Below are 20,405 nucleotides of genomic sequence, written 5' to 3'. Positions count from 1 at the left end.
TTTTTTTTTTAGATTTTCTCTTTGTTGGTTTTTGTCACGGCTGGCCAGTTCGGCTTAATATCCCTCATTATGTTTCCTTTCCGCGCTTGCAGTAGTGTTTGAACAATGTAGATTTTTTTTTTTTTCTCTCTCTTGAAAGAGCGTTGAAACTTGGTACGACTGGCTTATATTCCTTCTTTTTTCTAAGGGTTCATGTCTAAGCTCTATTCTTTGCAATCTAAGATAATATCACTTGTTACCCACTTATAGAGTATTAAAAACATATTGGAGCACGATAAACAGTAATAAACAAAATATAGCAAATGAACTTACCATGTAAGGCTGCAATGTAAATACTAAAAACACTGCATGGAAAACAAATTTAATCATAAACAAAAAAAGAAACTAAGAGACTAAGAAAAACAGAACACATGGTGACTATACCTCAAGCTTTGCAACCTTTTATACGTCTTCTCAAGGTGGTTAGGTAAAGCCAATGGTGCATCATTAATATAGTGATTGTTGGTTAGATATCCATTACGAAACTGTGTATTTGAAGTAATTAATCCTTTATCTCTGTTTCCAAAGAGCTTTGATTTAGAGAGGTTTGGTCAGCTACAATACGCAGATATTAAAACAGTGACTAAAAATTACAGAGTAGATGGTGGACATGAAGCTCGTGAATGATGAATCTAGCCAGCTATGTTTAGGCTAAAGAAATGTCGGATCAAGCTGAAGAAAGTGGTTGAACTTATTCTTAAAACATTTTTCACGAAGTTCCTCTTTAAACCCTTTTGTTCGAAGAGGTGGAAGGATAAAATACCCCTTCTTCCAGAACGCTCCATCGTTGTGGTTTTGAACGTGAAATAGCATTCTTCCACTTTACATGAATACGAGAAAAACGGTTCTTAAAACTCATCAACTTTACAAAAGACAAATTTATCCCAATGTTTAAAAATAAATGAAGGGAAATAAGTACCACTAGTAATGATAAAACCTAATTCATTTACGATATTTTCGGACACACTGGCAATGCAGTCTGTCAACTTTTGAAAACTGACAAGGGACAACGGCATAGTGTCCACCCCATAATGATACTATTTTTTACTGTACAGTGGCTTCTATATTTGATTCTGATGTATTTTGTAGTGGATGAATTTTAATTCCCTTGGGTGCTATAAAACAACCCCACCACATATTCTATATTTTCTTCTAGAAAGAAATGATCTAAACGACTGTTCGCAAAGCATAAATGAGGTGGAAAAACGGTCACCTATGTTTTTCCTTACCGAAAAAAAGCTCAACAGCGTTTTTTTTCAGGCTGGGAAGCTGTTTTTTTGGCTACCGCATGTCTAAACCAAATACACTATTTTAACTATATACATAACGTCGATACACTAATAATCCCAAGATGAATTGGTTCTTAAATGGGTAGCATCTCCTATATAAGCGTTTACTGTATAGTACATTACGTATAGACATACTGCTGTATCATATGTTATGACGGCTTTACTAAGGTCTTTCCTACCCACAAAGAAATGATGCATAGATATCACTTAAAATAGTGTAATTTGATGTCTATAGTATTCCAAGGTCTTTGGTCATTCATAGCCTAGTTAATATATTTGTCGGGCGAGTTCTCAGCCTTTATAAAAGCGAGTAACTCGTCAAAAATCTCTTGCAGTTTGTACTTTAATGTTCATATTATCTCTTACACAGCTGATATGATTCTGGTTTCTTCGAGGGATCGTGTCTCAGTGATACAGGCTACAGTTTATTGTCATAAAGTCCTCTGTTTCTTTATGTTTGGAAAAGCATTGAATCAACGCTTATCGCTGCAGCATTGAAATCAAGCGATCAAGTATAGTTCTGAAGCGTGAGCGATAGGAAAAACGAAGGAGGATATGCTAGATGTTTTCCAGAGAAATTGCCTACGGATTGATTTGGGTATCCGACTAACTGACCGTATCCCAAAGATTTCCAAACAGTACGATGTATAAAAAATGTAGTTCAACCCTGCTTTCTATGGCTATAATAAGAGAAAGGTTGAGATAGCTAGGATACGTTCTGTGGATGAAGAATGACAAATTGCCAAAGATTGTCCTTTTCGGCCAACCGTCTAGGACCATATGAAAAGCAGGTCACTTCCGAATCGAGTGGGAGGATGTCACAACGAAAGATTTAAGGGGAATGGGTATTTCCTGGGAGGGTGTAAAGAGGAAGGCTTTGAATTGATTGGTATGGAGGTGGAGCGTACGTAGCTGTGTTGGCCTCAAGCGGCTTGGTTCTGACGTGAGCTGTTAGTAGTAGGGGTCCTATAAAAAAACGCCTATCTAGCTTACAGATATATAAATCCACCTAGAGGTCTATGTTTCTATGAAAGATCTTTAGAAACAAAGCTATATATGTACGTAAGGCAACCAAATAATTACTGAGATTAAAAAATGCTTTCTGTGATTTACTTGGGTTCTACTGCTAAGCATGCTTTGCAGATTTCATATGCCTTTGCTAGTAACAACGTCTTCTTAATTTATAGAAAATTATAATTTTGACTTATCCTTCCATTGGTATAGTGCTCCAGTTTAAAACGGAAGTCTACTGAATGATTGCTGTCAGAAATACAAACAAATAAGAAAGGGGCAAATATTATCGTATACGAATAGCAGATTACTAATAAATCTTTATACAGGGATATCCTTTCATTTCTCAGCCTATTTCTTGCATGTTTTTGAGTTAAACATTCTATCTATGGTTATTCTCACCGTTAAATGGGCTGTTGGAACCCGTGAAGCGATTGGGGGTACTCCTTTTTTTTATCAATTCGTGGTAACGAACTGTAAGTAAGGAATGATTCGGCCCAATAGTAACCAAAACTCTTAAAAACAGAATTCTAATAACAAAAGATACATAAAACGAATAGGATTTTTAGGCTGATTCCAAATATATAAAATTCATTAATTTTAATGTTAACCTTCAAAAGCTACGCGTTTGAGAAAATTTGCCTAATTTTTGAAAAAGTGGGAAAACATTCCCAAAAAATCAGGGAATGTTATTGTATATCACACCATCAGATTCAGTATATTAGAGAGTACTACTGTAGAGGTTTCAAGCTACCGTCTGCAAAAATGGGAAATTTTGAATTTTCTGCCAGAAGAAAGCGCATGCGTGTTTATTTATTTTATTTTTTTGTATTCTTCCCAGGGGTGATCGTATCAAACCAATAGTACTAGAACATCAGGAGAGGGCTCATTTTAATAGAAATTATAAGTTCTAGTGCCCTTTTTAAGTGACCAAAATGATTGGAAGGTAACTATCCCCCCTCATGCCTTTTTTCCCTAAATTTATCTTGTCAAAATTTTGAAATAGCCATTTTGTTCAACATAGTTGAGAGGTCCAATTAATAGGCCCCTGGGATGACATGACCCTCCCAGCCCCCAGTGAAAGGGCTGCAAGATATGAAATTAGCCCATTGTTTACGTAGAGTTGCCTATTTGTTATTGGGAAGTATATAGACAATTTTCAGAAGGATCTTCAACGGGGACAAATTATTGTTTGGGGGGAGTTTCTTGGGGTTGAGCTTTAAAGGTGAAATTTTACATGGGGGGGGGGAGATTTCCTTGAATTCATATACGAAATTCGTTTTATTTATCTCACTTTTCTCTTTGGTGACTTAATTTTACATGTGGAGATGTTCTGGGGGAACTGTCCTGGGAAAATTTTCAGCGGGGTTGGATTTCTCTTGGAGATTTTGCTATTGAGGGGTTGGGTCAGGGGTTATTCCGTGGCATCCATTCTCCATGGGGGAATTATCACCAGAAGAAATTCTCCTTGCGGAAATTTTCCCTGGGAGCAACTTTACATGGGGGGGGGGGTATTTAAGGGGGAAATGTTCCACATAGAGGGTATTTTCGGCATGACTTGAAAAAAGATCAGAAATAACATAAATAACCGTCTTTTTTCAAGAGAAAGTATGCTAAGGAGAATTTTTCAGGCGGAATCGTCCACAAGAAATTTTCTGGGAGGAATTTGCAGCGAGGATTGAATTTTCCGGGGTAATTTTCTCCCGGTGGGGGGGGGGTGAGGACTTTACACGGGAAGAACTTTACATGGAGGAAACTTTTGTGGGGGACGAGGGAAATTTTCCATGAAGAGCGAGGCGGCTTTCCCAGCATTAATTGAAAAACAGTCAGAAATAAAAAAAAAGTTTTTTTCAACTGAAAGTAAGGAGCTACGTTAAAACTTAAAACGAACAGAAATTTTTCCGTATACGAAAGGGACATCCCCCTCCTCTATACCTTGCTTTCTACGCTAAAGTTTTTTTGTAGTTTTAGAAAAGCCTCTGATTCTAATAAAACGGCCCTTGTGTTTCAGGGGCCGTTGTTAAAGAATTGAGACAAAAGATCAAACTTTAGCGTAAAGAACGGGGTATTGAGAAGGGAGCAGTCCCTTTTATATACAGAATAATTTTTTTTCGTATGAAGTTTTAACGTTGCTCCTTACTTTCAGCTGAAAAAACGTGTTTTTCTATTTAAATCTATTCTAAAGACATTATTACAGGTAATTCTTCCCTTAATCTTATGGTTCATCTGAAAATTAAGAAAAGCTAACTGGGAATGATCCATATTTCGCTTTTACCCCAGTTATAACCTTTATGGTTGACGAGGTCCATACAAAAATTGTACAGAGAAAAGCCTCATAGGTTATTTACCTTGAGACTTCCATTTTGCAGAGAATGAGCTGTTGAATGGAAAGGCCAGAATGACAACAGACCCCCTCCTCAAGATATATTCAAAAATATCCTCCCCGAAGATATTTTGACGTAAAAAACCATCGTGTTTTCAAAATCCAACCATCCCACCCCACACCCGGAAAAATATTACGTTGCAGAAGTTAATCTAAGACCTATATAAAAGAAAATCAAGATTTTTAAGTTTAGAATCGTTCAAGTCTTCTTATTAATCTTTCAAGCCTTACAATTAGGGGATGGTTGGAGGTAATCTGAAAAGTATTTGTCCTTTAATTTTATTTATTTCGTGGAACAAATTCCTTAGTTAGAAAAAAAGGCTCCTCTAGTCTCACTGTTCTGCACTTTGGTGATGTTTTGTCCATGTATTCTATAAAATGTTTGTACAGAATGAAAGACTATGATAAAGGTGTACATTATATTCGATTTTAAGAATATGATAATAGTTTCACCAAATATTGCAGACTATATCATCCTCCAAGGCCTCGCAATAGCCCGAGCAGTTTAGACACTCCAATGACGAGCTATGGTTTAACAAGTGGTATTCACACAGCTGCCTCTCCTTATGTCAACCAATTTCCCCTGTGTCAACCAGCATTGGCTGTTGAACCGAGGTATAGCGAACAAAATGAAGATTTACAACATGAAGATAATGGAGTCCTGATTTTCCAAGTAAAACCTGCCTCTCAAGATTTTTATTCCAAGAAAAATAAAAGTGTAAGTACTAATTGACGTTGATCGAACCCTAGTGCTTAGTAACCGAAAATTTAAAATACTTTGTAAAGACAAGATCCTTTTTTGGCTCACCCAACCCCTCCTCCCGAAACTTACAAAAGGTAAGGATAGATAAACTCATCAGCAAAGTTATCATTTAGTTATTCCAAAGGGATTTTCCCAAAGTGATTATAGCAACCTTAGTAACCGAAAATTTAAAATACTTTGCAAAGACGAGATCCTTTTTTGGCTCATCCTCCTCCCGCCACTTACAAAATGTAAGGATAGATAAACTCATCAGCAAAGTTATCATTTAGTTATTCCAAAGGGATTTTCCCAAAGTGATTATAGCAACCTTAGTAACCGAAAATTTAAAATACTTTGCAAAGACGAGATCCTTTTTGGCTCATCCTCCTCCCGCCACTTACAAAATGTAAGGATAGATAAACTCATCACCAAAGTTATCATTGAGTTATTCCAAAGGGATTTTCCCAAAGCGATTATAGTAACCTTAGTAACCGAAAATTTAAAATACTTTGTAAAGACGAGATCCTTTTTTGGCTCATCCTCCTCCCGCCACTTACAAAATGTAAGGATAGATAAACTCATCAGCAAAGTTATCATTTAGTTATTCCAAAGGGATTTTCCCAAAGTGATTATAGCAACCTTAGTAACCGAAAATTTAAAATACTTTGCAAAGACGAGATCCTTTTTTGGCTCATCCTCCTCCCGCCACTTACAAAATGTAAGGATAGATAAACTCATCAACAAAGTTATCATTTAGTTATTCCAAAGGGATTTTCCCAAAGTGATTATAGCAACCTTAGTAACCGAAAATTTAAAATACTTTGCAAAGACGAGATCCTTTTTTGGCTCATCCTCCTCCCGCCACTTACAAAATGTAAGGATAGATAAACTCATCAGCAAAGTTATCATTGAGTTATTCCAAAGGGATTTTCCCAAAGCGATTATAGCAACCTTAGTAACCGAAAATTTAAAATACTTTGTAAAGACGAGATCCTTTTTTTGGCTCATCCTCCTCCCGCCACTTACAAAATGTAAGGATAGATAAACTCATCAGCAAAGTTATCATTTAGTTATTCCAAAGGGATTTTCCCAAAGTGATTATAGCAACCTTAGTAACCGAAAATTTAAAATACTTTGCAAAGACGAGATCCTTTTTTGGCTCATCCTCCTCCCGCCACTTGCAAAATGTAAGGATAGATAAACTCATCAGCAAAGTTATCATTTAGTTATTCCAAAGGGATTTTCACAAAGTGATTATAGCAACCTTAGTAACCGAAAATTTAAAATACTTTGCAAAGACGAGATCCTTTTTTGGCTCATCCTCCTCCCGCCACTTGCAAAATGTAAGGATAGATAAACTCATCAGCAAAGTTATCATTTAGTTATTCCAAAGGGATTTTCCCAAAGTGATTATAGCAACCTTAGTAACCGAAAATTTAAAATACTTTGCAAAGACGAGATCCTTTTTTGGCTCATCCTCCTCCCGCCACTTACAAAATGTAAGGATAGATAAACTCATCAGCAAAGTTATCATTTAGTTATTCCAAAGGGATATTCCCAAAGTGATTATAGCAACCTTAGTAACCGAAAATTTAAAATACTTTGCAAAGACGAGATCCTGTTTTGGCTCATCCTCCTCCCGCCACTTACAAAATGTAAGGATAGATAAACTCATCAGCAAAGTTATCATTGAGTTATTCCAATGGGATTTTCCCAAAGTGATTATAGCAACCTTAGTAACCGAAAATTTAAAATACTTTGCAAAGACGAGATCCTTTTTTGGCTCATCCTCCTCCCGCCACTTACAAAATGTAAGGATAGATAAACTCATCACCAAAGTTATCATTGAGTTATTCCAAAGAGATTTTCCCAAAGTGATTATAGCAACCTTAGTAACCGAAAATTTAAAATACTTTGCAAAGACGAGATCCTTTTTTGGCTCATCCTCCTCCCGCCACTTACAAAATGTAAGGATAGATAAACTCATCACCAAAGTTATCATTGAGTTATTCCAAAGGGATTTTCCCAAAGCGATTATAGTAACCTTAGTAACCGAAAATTTAAAATACTTTGTAAAGACGAGATCCTTTTTTGGCTCATCCAACCCCTCCTCCCGCCACTTACAAAAGGTAAGGATAGATAAACTCATCACCAAAGTTTTCCTTTAGTTATCCTAAAAAGTATATTCCAGAGTTATCCCTAAGGGATTCTAACTTTTAAACGCTGAATCCCTCAAGGGGGAACTTCTGGAATAGCTCGTTAAAATAAACGAAGATTGAGACATTTAAGCCTAAATGATCAACAAAAGCCTAAAATGAGTGATTTCCTCAACTTGAACTAGCTAGTTTTTAGTGTTGTAAATTGGAATTGGACTAAATCTGTTGTTAGAATCACGATGATCAGCTGAAACAAAAATAGAAGTTCTTCAAGTCCAGCATTTTAGTGTCTTTCTTACTTCTGTTGGAAATACTACTTGTTCAAAATCATTACTTCGTTAAGCCACCAGAGAACGACAGTCTGGTGAACATTCCTACATGGCTCCCATTCAACTCCCTACTCACCCAATTCCCCATGGAAGAAAAACTTAATGCGTCGTGGTTCAGCAGTTTTTTTTTTGTTTTGTTTTTTATACATAATTTTTTTTTCTTATATTCTTACTCAAAGATTCCTCGACATGGTTTATACAGCCTACAAAAAGGCCTTTCTATGCATAAATTTATTTCGTAATAAACGGAAGGGGAACATATTTGAAAAAAGGCCAAAAAAACGAAATGCATTGTAAAAGATAGGAATTATTGGAAACAGTGTAAAAAATATTGCGAGGGGTCCAAAGGTCTCTTTCTGAGTACCTGTATATTAGATCCATTTTGGCTTATTCGCAATAGCATAACCTGCTTAGTTGAATGTTAGTTAGTTCAAATACTGCTTCTACTGTAAGAAAAGAAGATATGTAAAACAACAGGTATCGGTATTATTTAGCTATCGAAAGATACCCAAAGGAAAACTCTAATCAAAAGAATTTTTCGTTTGTAGGCCCGATTTCCCATTCGATCTATAGGTTTAACATTATTAGTAATTTCCCCTTTACCGAAAGTTAAATCTAACTTGCAAATTTCACAGGATTTACCTTTTTCTAGTTACACCTCATGCCTCAGTTATTATTATCCTCTGGCTATTCAAAGGAAAAAAACAAAACAAATTTCCATGTATTAGATGTATGTACGTGCAATCTACTGGTAAATTTTATAATGCTCTACCTGAATTTCGCAAATTATTCAAATTGCGTGGATTTGAAGTCGTTTGACCTATTATTCTTTTGGTGGGGGGTGGGAAACGGCTGGCAGTGTGTTTGTGTGGTTTTAGTGTCTGAAAATAGAGTAAAGTCAGCTTCTTAGTCTTTATTTACCTTTAGTTCAATTGAATTGTTCTTGTCTCTGGGCATAATTATTGATGTATATATTTTTGGTAAGTGAACCGAATTATCAACATATTTGGCTATGGTAGGCAGCTCTCAGCTTTGTGAATAATTGTGTGGCACTATATAGCTATTTCCTGAAGCCTTCTTACTTAGCACGTATTTATCATTATAGTCAAAGGGTTAGGCTTCCTGACAAAAGAGTATACGCTACATTTTTTGTTTCTTTTTTACGCCTGTCGTCCGATAGGTTCTGATGCTAGCTCTGCTGCCAGCTGCCTTGCATTTTGAATAGAAGAAAAAAAGGTGACCTTGTTCCTTTCAGTGTCGATTGTGAATAAGCCACATCAGTACGGTTTCTTCGTTGTTAGAGCTTGTTATTGGTCTGAAGAATAAGCCACATCAGTACGGTTTCTTCGTTGTTAGAGCTTGTTATTGGTCTGAAGAATAAGCCACATCAGTACGGTTTCTTCGTTGTTAGAGCTTGTTATTGGTCTGAAGAATAAGCCACATCAGTACGGTTTCTTCGTTGTTAGAGCTTGTTATTGGTCTGAAGCTTCCCCGTCCTTCCTCTCTTAATACTTGGTTCCCCAAACTATGTTTCCGTGGTTGAGGCTAAAGTAAAACAAAATAAAATTGCCAAGAAGAGTGATTTATATAAGTTTGACATGACCCTAAGGTTAACAAAGCCATTGATTTTTTTGACAGATGAAATGCTACCCCGTTACTCTAAATAAGAAAAGAGGTCGAGTACTTATCATCAATATCAATTCGTTTGACAACAATCTCTACGATGCACGAGCCGGCTCAGAAACGGACGTTTGTAACTTGGACAAGCTCTTCCAGCAGTTGAACTTTATTGTTACCCTGAAACAAGATGTCAATGCCGAAGTGAGTTAATCCTCTGAATATTTCAAGACTTTTACTAGTTTTTGTATTAATGTTCAAATGATCTTAATATTGCCACTGGTTAAGGAAATTTTTACTAGTCTTATTTTACTAATCTGATTGAAATTTTCACTAATCCTATTGATTAGTGAAAAATCGGAAATAAGTGTCTTACTTATCCAATCAAATTTGTAAGGAACTATTATTAATTACTTTATAGACCTTGTATAAGACGCAGGTAGAGTAGAGAGTAGAGTAACTTTTCATTTACAACAAAACATAAACACTGTTAATCAACGAAAACGCAAATGTCTTATAGTATAATTGAGCGCATTACCTTATACAAAGAACAGGAAAAATCATCATGCAGACTACATTTTTAATGATTTAAACTTGTAAATCTTACCAAAATAAAACAAGAAAAACAAAAACAACCTGACACTAAAAAGTCGCAACGTATTTCTTTAATCAAACCGTTCGTGGTAACGAACTGTAAGTAAGGAACGACACGGCTTAATAGTAATCGAAACTTGAAAAAACAGAATTTTGATATCAATAAGTGTATCAAAAGCATCGGCTTATTATGCTGATTCTAAATATATAAGATTCAGTAAGCTTAGTGCTACCCATAAAGACTACGAACCTGAGACAATTTGCCTAATTTTTGAAAAAAAGGGGGAACACCCGCTAAAAGTCAAAGAATTTTAGGCACCGTTGTATTCAGCGTATAATCACACCGTCATATTCAGCGTATCAGAGAACCCTACTTAAGAGGTTTCAATTTCCTATCTGCGAAAATGTTAAATTTTGTATTTTTTGTCAAAGATCATGGATGTTTTTTGTTGTTTTTTTTTCAGAGTGACCGTATTGAGCCAATGGTCCTAGAACATCGGGAAAGGGCCCATTTGAACGGAAATTTAAAATTCTAGTGTCCTTTTTAAGTGACCAAAAAGATTGGAGGGCAACTAGCCCCCTCCCACGTCCCTATTTTATCCAAAACCGTCCGTTCAAAATTTTGAGACAGCCATTTTGTTCAGCATAGTTAAAAATTCTCAAGACTATGCCTTTGGAGACAACATGACCCCCCCTCCATTTCCTTGGAGGTCTTTAAGTATAAGTTATAGTCGTTAAGTATAGGCCTTCAAGTTATAAGATTTGCCCATTGTTTACTTGTAGTATTTGTTTTTGGGAAGTATTCAGACATTTTTTTTTGGGGGGGGGGGTTCTGCTGGGATTGGGTTTCCATGGGGATACGTTACCGTGAGGAGGGAAATTTCGTGTGTTTTATTTGGGAGGAACTTTCCACAGAGAAGTTTCCCCGTGAGAAGAGGGAATTTTTTCATGAAGGGTGAGCCAGATTTACCGGCATTATTTGAAAAACTAAATTAAATTAGAAATTAAATTAAGTCAGAAATTAAATTAAAAAAAGGTTTTTCTACTGAAAGTAAGGAGCAACATTAACACTAAAATGAAGAGAAATTATTCCGTATATGAAGGGGCTGCCCCCCTCCTCAATACCTAACTCTTTATGCTAAGGTTTGACTATTTGTCCCAATTTATTAAGAACGATTTCTGAAACACTAGGACCGTTAATTAGAATAGGAATCTTTTTTAAAGGTGCTAAAAATTTCTGCGTGAAGAGCTAGGCATTGAGGAGGGGGGCAACCCCTTCATATATAATCTCTGCTCGTTTTGAGTTTTAATGCTGCTCCTTACTTTCAGTTAAAATAAAGTTTCTTTTATTTAATACACTAAAAAAATTAATCCTATCAGTGCACTCTCGAATTGGTAATGGTAAATAGTTCCATGTTTTGGTCCCAAGTGGCGAAGGCTAAAACTGGCTCTAGTTTTGGCTCGCAAATCTGATGAAAAATATTATCTATAAGATATAGGGTACTTATGATATGTCGAATTTTTCATAAAAATTGTAGAAAATCTTGAATGAAAGTTGTAGAAAATCTTGAGGTGTAACGTAAATTAATATCATATCAAAATTAATATGCAGCCAAAATTAGGCATATGTGCTTGTAATACCCAATGGGTAGCAGATGCAGGCATATATGGAGACTCAGAGGACTGCAGCTTAAAACAGCCTCTCACAGGGTCATCTCCCTCAAGAATTGTCGACCCTTTAGGTAAATATAGCCAAAAAAGCACTGCTTTGTCCTCGCGTCGGACTAGCTTTGTGCTGAAATGAGCTATTCACATTTTCATATACTTCATTTCTCGTCGTAAAGCTGTTCTCATTAAAAAATCAATTAAATAATTTTTGGCCTGCAATATTTCAGCCAAGTCAGTCCATGTGTTAAACAATCGTATGAAATCCTCCGGGTAGGTCCTTGTCCTCTTCCTTTGATTATGGTCCACTCCAATTCTCCTCCCTTTCACATTGGCCAATTACCAACATATTGATCAGTGTCAACATAATTCTACCACTGATTACCCCCCCTCCGAAAAACTCCCCTTCCCTCTGGCCCTTCTTTTTCCAGAGATGGCCAAATGTGCCAAGTTTCAGCTTACTTGTGCATCTGTTTAGGAATACATAGCAAACAAACTAAGTACTTTATATTATAATTCAAAAAGACATTTTGCAATTTAGTTTTTCCGACACGAAAATCGCACAGGAACTTGTTTCTATAACAACTAAAATGGAAAGACAGCACTGTGACCAGCTTGATCAACAGCGACAAGAATGTAACCAATGTTTCACCTGTAGCCAGGGCCGTATGCAGGATTTTTTTTTCGGGATGTGTTTTACACCAGGATTTTTTTTTTGGGGGGGGGGTACACAAAAAAAAAATAAAAAAAAAATATATCCTTTTTTGTTACGTTTATACTAAAATTGACAGAAGTAGAACAAAGATTCGCATGCTTATGAGGCACATTTTTCAGACACTCATTTTTCAGATTAATAGCTAATAATTTTGTCTTGGTTGGGCAGGGGCCTCTCGCCTATACTATTTAGCTTGATAGCTATCATAATAAAGCCATCTAGATGATTTTCACCTTGCTGGTTTTTATTCTTTAGAATTTTTCTGGCGTGTCTCTAAGGATAGACGTTTCTCTATAATACTTTCAACATGCTCGGAGTCATACTTTTTATACGAACAACAAACAATCAGCAAATTTACTAGTTGGATAATAGCTACTCTTGTGACATCTACCTTAGAGGATTAAATTTCGTCCGCGAGGCTTTGGAGGCTTCAACTGTTTTACCAACTTTGGCTTGCTTTTTTCTTTATCGTGGCGACATGATTGAAGCTTTCAATATCTACAAAAGGAACCTTTTATGATAACGTTGCACCCACCGACGTTCTAAAATTTAGTACTTCAAGTCTACGATGTCGGCAGTTTCAACTGCAAGATAGACGCTTCTTCAAGGACCCCGAAAGATGGGCCTTCTCCAGCCGAGTCATCAGCAAGTGCGATAGTCTGCCCTCCGAAATTGTAAATAGTCCTGATGCGGATTCATTAAAGAAAGAACTTGATAATTTTCATGGACTTGATATGTTCCCTAGTTTCTCATTTAGTAGAGAATTGTAAGAGGCTTGTGCTTTTTTCTTAATTAAATATTATATATTTTTATTAGAATACTATTTATATTTATTATTTAAGTAATAAAGTAAATTGTATTTTTTTTTTTATGTTTTATAAAAACATAAAAATATATATAAAAATATATATATTTAAAATATATATAAAAAAAACATAGTATTAAAAATACATATATTTAGTAATATAAATGTATGTATAAAAATATGGAAAAAATTATAATTTGTATTTTTGTGCTTTTTTTTCTTGTGTTACTCCACTTCATTTCCTGTATTGTGGGTCAAAAATAAATTATTATTATTAAAGACCTTCAATTTTTGTAAAATATGCTATAGTGCTAATATGTGACGACCTAAGGCATGCAAAATTTTTATTTTTTATAAACTCTATAAAATAATAATATTTAATAAAGAAATATTTTATATTTAATAAAGAAAATAATATTTTCCGCCGTGATCCACCTAATTTAAAGGGATATACTAAGTCTAATGATAATTGTCGCATTAATGTTGGTGGCTCGCAAAATTTACGTTCATATAAAAAGCATTAAAATTATAATATTTAATAAGTATTAATATTAAAAAAACATTATTGAATGTAAAAAAGAAAAACGTCGTATAACTTCAGGATATTTATGTTTTTTCTTTCCCTTTTTTCCTCCTTTTTGTCTCCAAGGAAGTCTTTTTTCTAATAATGATTCTATTTTTAGCAATTTATAATGGAAATTGAATCTTTTGCTCAGAGAGAAGACCATAAGGAATATAGTTCCTGTTTCGTATTCCTAATGTCTCACGGGGCTGATCTGGGAAATGGCCACTGGGGTATTGTTGCTAAAGATGGAATCAAAATTGATGTTGAAGAAATAATTGCCAAATTTTCAAATCAAAAAGCGAAAAGTCTGATTGAAAAACCCAAGATCATCGTGATAAATGCTTGCAGGTATATTAATTTTTGATTATCTATTTCAGATTTATGTCACTGTAGCCGTCATAGCTTTGAAGGCGCCTTTTTTTTCATGCTCTCCTCTTCCTCGGAAAAGACACTTTACTCTATTGAATTCGTTAAGAGATTGCACATGATGACATGTAAAGGGGGAAAGAACCGAGCATCAAAGCTTTGTTGCATACTTTATTTTGTATATAATTCTATTTCTAGAGTGGCCAGTGTGTCCACATAAATTATTGTTGGAGCGGGGGGGGCATTAGTTCGAAAACATCTTATTTTGTGCTGTAAAGGTGTAATTTCCTTCCGAATACTATAACACTTAGGATTTTTCGTATATGAATTTTGGTTTTCCAGGGTACTTAGTATGATGATACGGTACTTAGGGTACTTAGTATGATTAGAGATGATGTAGACAAAGTTTTAAGAGAAGAGGGTAGAGAACGTGTCGACCAAATTTTCACTCTTAGATTAATAATTGAGAATTTAGTCCTCAATTTTATAGATTATGAGCAAGCGTTTTATTCGTCTGATAGAAGACCTTCAGCGAAGATCTTATCCTTGTCAGGTATACCATACAACTACATTAAAGTGATTAGTGTTATGTACGAGAATACAATTGCTGCGGTTACGGTAGGAAATAAAGTTACTAACTGGTTTCGTATTAAATCAAGGGTTAAGAAGGACAGTGTTCTATCCCCACTTATATGGATCATTTTGATGGACTTTGTTTTGAAAAGCACAGCAAAGGCAATGGGAGAACACGGAATCAAATGGGGAAGTAAAACTTTTCTGGACTTCGATGATTTAAGATTCTAGATGAAAGTGTGAGCAAAATAAATGAGATTTTAAAGGTTTTACGAGTTCAGGTACTAGAATAGGTTTAAAAATTAATGTTAAAGGGACTAAGTCGTTAAGGTTAGGAATTAATAAAAATGAAAAGGTGACGTCGGGTAACAAAAGGATCGATCAAGTGGACAGCTTCACTTACCTAGGTAGTATTATTAGTAAAGATGGTGGATGAAGCGAAGATGTTAGAAATAGAATAGCCAAGGCCTAGGGTATTTTTCCACAGTTGAAAAAAGTTTGGAAGAATAAGAAGATAAGTCTGTGAATCAAGATTAGAATATTGGAAGCTACAATGATGGCAGTGGTCAAGCATGGTTCTGAAGCATGGGCGCTCTGAACAACAGATGAAGATTCGCTAGGTATTATGCAGAGAAATCGCCTACGGATGGCTTTGTCTACCCGACTGACTGACCGTATTTCAAATAGTAGACTGTGCGAAAAGTGTAGTTCAATCCCGCTTTTTAGGGCTATAATGAGAGAAAGGTTGAGATGGCTAGAGTACGTTCTGTGGATGAAGGATGACAGATTGCCAAAGATTGTCCTTTTCGGCCAACCGTCTAGGGCTAAACGAAAAGCAGGTCGTTGTCGGTTGGGGTGACAGGATGTAAGGAAAGATTGGGATGGAAGAGGAGCTTAAGTAGCTGTATTGGCCTCAGGCGGCTTGGTACTGCGGTGAGTTGTTAACAGTAGAAGTTGTAGTAGGTTTGAATAGCAGGGGCTGGGTGAAACTGAAAGACTCAACTGTATATGCTTATCTGGGGCAGTGTTTCCACCTAAAAATTTCTGTTAACTTGTTTAAGGTAAATACGGTCGAGGCTAAATAGTACTACTAAGTATGCTTTTGTGATTCGTGACACAAAAAAGTCTTTCAGTGCTTTTAACTAATTATTATCAGGGCATACTTTCCATACCACTCAGCATAATGGTGTTTGGTCCCCTTCAAGTGTGAGCGAAAATTCCTTTTTAGTGTTTGATAGGAGCAGTTTCTTTGTTGCCGAGGGTATAAATAAAAGAAAAAAGAAATTATAGTTGAGTAATACGAAATTGTATTTGTCAGTCTTTGAGCCAGAGGAGGATTCCTGAAACATTTTTCGTCCAAATCCTTTTGGGTCCTTCTTTCCTTCTATTTTTTTTCGCACTTTCTAATTCATTTTCGAAAGAAAATATGAGATAGTTTTAGGCAAAATTTTATGTTTGCCGCAGATACATTAGCGATTGCCGTCTCATAACAATTTCTAAAAGATTTAAATTCAAACTGGTGTTGCAAATATTTTGCCTACATAAGTAATGAGGCGTATTTTGTGCATACAAAAAAGAATGGTTAAAACAATGAAAATTTGAAACTAATGTTTACTGTAAAAGAACAACTGCAAAAAAATAAAAGAATTTTCAAATTAAAATTTAAATGTGAATGTTACAAAATTTAATCTGATTGGTACAAAAATTTTAATCTGAATGTTAAATTTTACTATCCAATTGTATTATTCTTGGGAGATCCGTGACATAGCTGAAGTTAGCCTTTTCTGTTTGGCTTCCCCTGAACTTATGAGTTATTTTTTGCTGTTTCATAAATTTAAAGGAAGTACCTGTAACATTGTTTAACGAGTTTAATTGGAATTGACAGGGGCGATACTTCTGATAGAGGCGTTGCACATCCAATACCCTATGTTCCGGAAGGTGCGTACAAAAAGCCCCGACTGTATAAAGACGGCAACAATGAAAGTGCTGATGAACTACATAGAGCTGTGGATGATATGACTATATTCAAATCTACTGTACCAGGTATATTTCTCGTTCTATTTATGCCTCACGTGTCAATGTTAGTTTCTTTCTCTGTCTCTGTCTCTGTCTGTCTCTCTGTCTCTCTCTCTCTCTCTCTCTCTCTCTCTCTCTCTCTCTCTCTCTCTCTCTCTCTATCTCTCTAAATCTCTCTGTCTATCTCTCTCTCTCTCTGTCTCTCTTTCTCTCTCTCTCTCTCTCTCTCTCTCTCTCTCTCTCTCTCTCTCTCTCTCTCTCTCTCTCTCTCTCTCTCTCTCTCTCTCTCTCTCTCTCTCTCTCTCTCTCTCTCTCTCTCTCTCTCTCTCTCTCTCTCTCTCTCTCTCTCTCTCTCTCTCTCTCTCTCTCTCTCTCTCTCTCTCTCTCTCTCTCTCTCTCTGTCTCTCATGGCGGTGTTGCGCATACTTTCTTATTTTCTTCTCCTAAATATCTCAAATACCTCCATGACAGTCTCCTGGCATTGACGAATGAGTCTTGGAAAAGAGATAGTACCAAAACCTTGGAACTAAAACTAATCACCAAAGTAAACTAGCACTTTGATTTGATTTTCACGAACCTTTAAAGCTTAAAAATATAAACAGGAAAATAATGTTTTGCTTGAGGTTTTTCAAACAAGATAGCAAAAACTAAAAAATGAAGAAAAGTTTGAAAAATACTAAAGGTCGCTTCTCTATGTGGAGCAACATTTCTATAGCATATTAATGTTGCTTTGGTGTGCGGGATTCTACTTTTACTCTGGTTTTTTATTTCCTATGAAACAAACTACTGTCATCTAATCTCCATGAAAATGATAACTTAGATGCATCGTAGCGCCCGGCGCATCAAGTGCCAGACATGCCTGTTGTCCTTTACTCAGTTTAAAAACTAGAAATTTCTCAGAAGCAAGTGGCAGTACTTGTAAAAAATCATTGACTCACAAGGAGAATATGGTGGTCATCTGTGTTGTTTCGAAAGGAAACAACGTATCTAACAATAAATTTAAAACCAACATTTCATTCAGGTCATAATTTAGTTTGTTTTTTTTTTAGCTCAAAGTGTGTAGCTGAATAATGTGGCCTACCTCCGATGAAATTGATATGTCTTTATAAATGCCTCTAGCGGATTAGCTTACGTTTTGTGCGTGACAAAATTGTAAATTGAAATATTATTTGTAATTATACGGCGAATTTTTAGGGTAACTCTAGTTATAACTATAATTATTTTTCAGGATTCGCTTCACACCGTGAAGAAAAATATGGATCATGGTTGGTCATGGCACTGTGTCACGTGTTCGCTCAAAAAGCCTGTGACAAAGATGTCTATACTCTTTTCAAATTAACAGATGAAAAAATTAAAAGTATAAAAGGCTCAGAAAATCAACGACAAACAGCAGAAATTATCAGCAGAGGAATGAATAAAGAGCTGTTTCTCTATCCGGGCTTATGAGGGAGCTGAAAAGGCTGTAATATCCTGGGTTCATTCACCTGTATTTTTTGACTAAGATATAATGGCTCATGTGTAAAAAGTTCAGCAAGACCGGGAAAATTTTCAAAACCCCCTCTATCCGTTCCATTCATTAAAGTAAACAGCAAAGATGGGTTGATGGGTTGGTTTGTATTGGAAGACTTATAACGATGGCTAATGATTCCTGCCAACCTTTCCAATGCATTCTTTTCATCTAGCTGGTACATCAAACTAAAACTAAGAGTAGACGGCTCTCTTAGAAACGATCTTCCACTTATCCCCTAACTGCGAAAATAAACCTATTTACGGTTGTTTAGTATACGAGGTTTCTGGTTGAAGTTTGAATAGTAGTTTATTTTGATTTGATCATAATGTGCATCACCAAGACTAATTCCGACCAAGAGATACGGAGTACTAACATTACAATGTAGGGATAAACCCCCCTTAGGCGTGATTAGCCCATTGATATGACCTTTGGAGGGGATGTTGCTATTCACCTACGTAGTGTATACTCTAATCTCATCTCCAGACTTTGAGGACAAAGAGGCATTATTGGCTAAGCTCAATCTCCTGAATAAATCATTTTTAAAAATGGCTTCAAAGTAAAGGTACTGTTGCAGAGGGATTATACTTGTATGATCTGTCCCACTTCTACGGAGTCGAATAGCTAGGTTGATTTGGACACTTATATAGGTCTAAACGGTTTATAATTAATGTTTTTGTAAGTGACCACATGGCTTTCGTAGCCCCTGTAGTTTTTGGCATTTCTCTATTGATCTATTATTAGTAAGGTACCTGACAGTATGTAAGAGGGGACAGGGCTGGCCTTTGGGGTACGTCTAGACTTCAAACTCTTCCCAAAAGATAGTCCTCAAGAAGCTGTAATGATATATGAGTGTATTATATCATATCTGTCGGAATACATGAACTATTTAAGCAGATACAGATTAAACTTGTGTTGAAACTGTCTTTGATATTTTGTAATAGACGATATACCAGCTTCATGGTTGTTCAAAGGTCACATAAGGTGTCTATTTTTAAGGTGAAAATTGTCCGGGATGTCGTCAATGTGTACTTTAGTTGAGAGTATGATCTATTAAAATTATGCTAAGAAAAACTTGTGTTTCTTTTCGGGTTATTAGTTATATGAATCTCGACTTAAATGTGCTTTAAAATTTACTTGAGCTTTCTGAAAAAGAAAGTCCGAACCTAAATTTTGTGCTGAGATTATTTGGATTGTACAAGTATTTTTTTTTAATGTTTGTGAAACTTAACGTAAAACCCATCGGTATGGCTCAATGGTGGTCATAGAGGCTCTTAACCTTAAATAGTACTGTTCAAAATTCATTCTTACTGCATGTCCAAAGTACCTGTGAAGAAAGGGCTCTAGTGTTTTAATAATAGTGTACAAGAATATTGCCGCTCTCTTTCGGCAGTCAACATTTGTATACTTACATATAACGTCTCAAGAGACCATGGTTTTGCACCTGGATATAAGGGGTTGAATTCTTGCAACTGGAAAAGATGGTACTAGTAAGGGCGAACGACTCCTGAAGAAGTCTTTCTTCAGTTTTCCTAGGTTAATCAAATTTTCAAGAATGGATTCACGGGCCTGAATTACGTCGTGAGATTGCAGTTCTAAGCTCTTGTCCATATATCTTAATCATATTTACTTGAGTGGCCAGTTTACCTTATAACCTCTCTTCATCTGAAAATATATATGGGTCCATAAAAATGGTTCAATTCTGGCCATAAATGTCGCTTAACTTTGAGTAGTATCGTTAACCATTCATAGTTACGGTGTTGTTACAAGTTCGCACCGAAGAATATCGGTTTTAGTGACTTCACTTTGACCAAAATGCATAATTTCTGGGTAAACCTTTCTGGGTAAATACTAAACTTTTTTTTTCAAGAATGATGTTCATGCTGTTATCTTTCAGGATTTGGAAATTTAATTTATATGACGATTCGAAATATGTTAAATACCACTAAAGATTTCAAACACTGATGAAAAATCATTGAAAATTAAAAAACTTAATTGATGCTTCCCAACATTCTTATAATGAATATTAAGAT

General features: G+C 35.7%; 1 protein-coding gene across 1 annotated transcript in view; it reads left to right on the top strand.

The window, feature by feature from the left end:
• LOC148954026 (caspase-2-like) overlaps window positions 1-19,296 on the top strand; it is a 70,791-nt gene extending 51,495 nt beyond the window's left edge. The window contains exons 4-8 of the mRNA XM_089086890.1: window positions 5,188-5,440; window positions 9,588-9,770; window positions 14,029-14,258; window positions 16,735-16,892; window positions 18,094-19,296. Of these exons, the coding sequence (XP_088943016.1) occupies window positions 5,188-5,440; window positions 9,588-9,770; window positions 14,029-14,258; window positions 16,735-16,892; window positions 18,094-18,311 (1,042 nt within the window). The 3' untranslated portion in view covers window positions 18,312-19,296. The remainder of the gene's footprint in view (window positions 1-5,187; window positions 5,441-9,587; window positions 9,771-14,028; window positions 14,259-16,734; window positions 16,893-18,093) is intronic.
• The last annotated feature ends 1,109 nt before the right edge of the window (window positions 19,297-20,405 follow it).

Source organism: Artemia sp. Qi Xiang Cuo, chromosome 3 (assembly GCF_049724085.1).
Source record: "Artemia sp. Qi Xiang Cuo chromosome 3, ASM4972408v1, whole genome shotgun sequence".
Lineage (NCBI taxonomy): Eukaryota > Metazoa > Arthropoda > Branchiopoda > Anostraca > Artemiidae > Artemia > Artemia sp. Qi Xiang Cuo.
The sequence above is the reverse complement of the archived record's forward strand: the minus strand, read 5'-3'. Positions and strand labels throughout refer to the sequence as shown.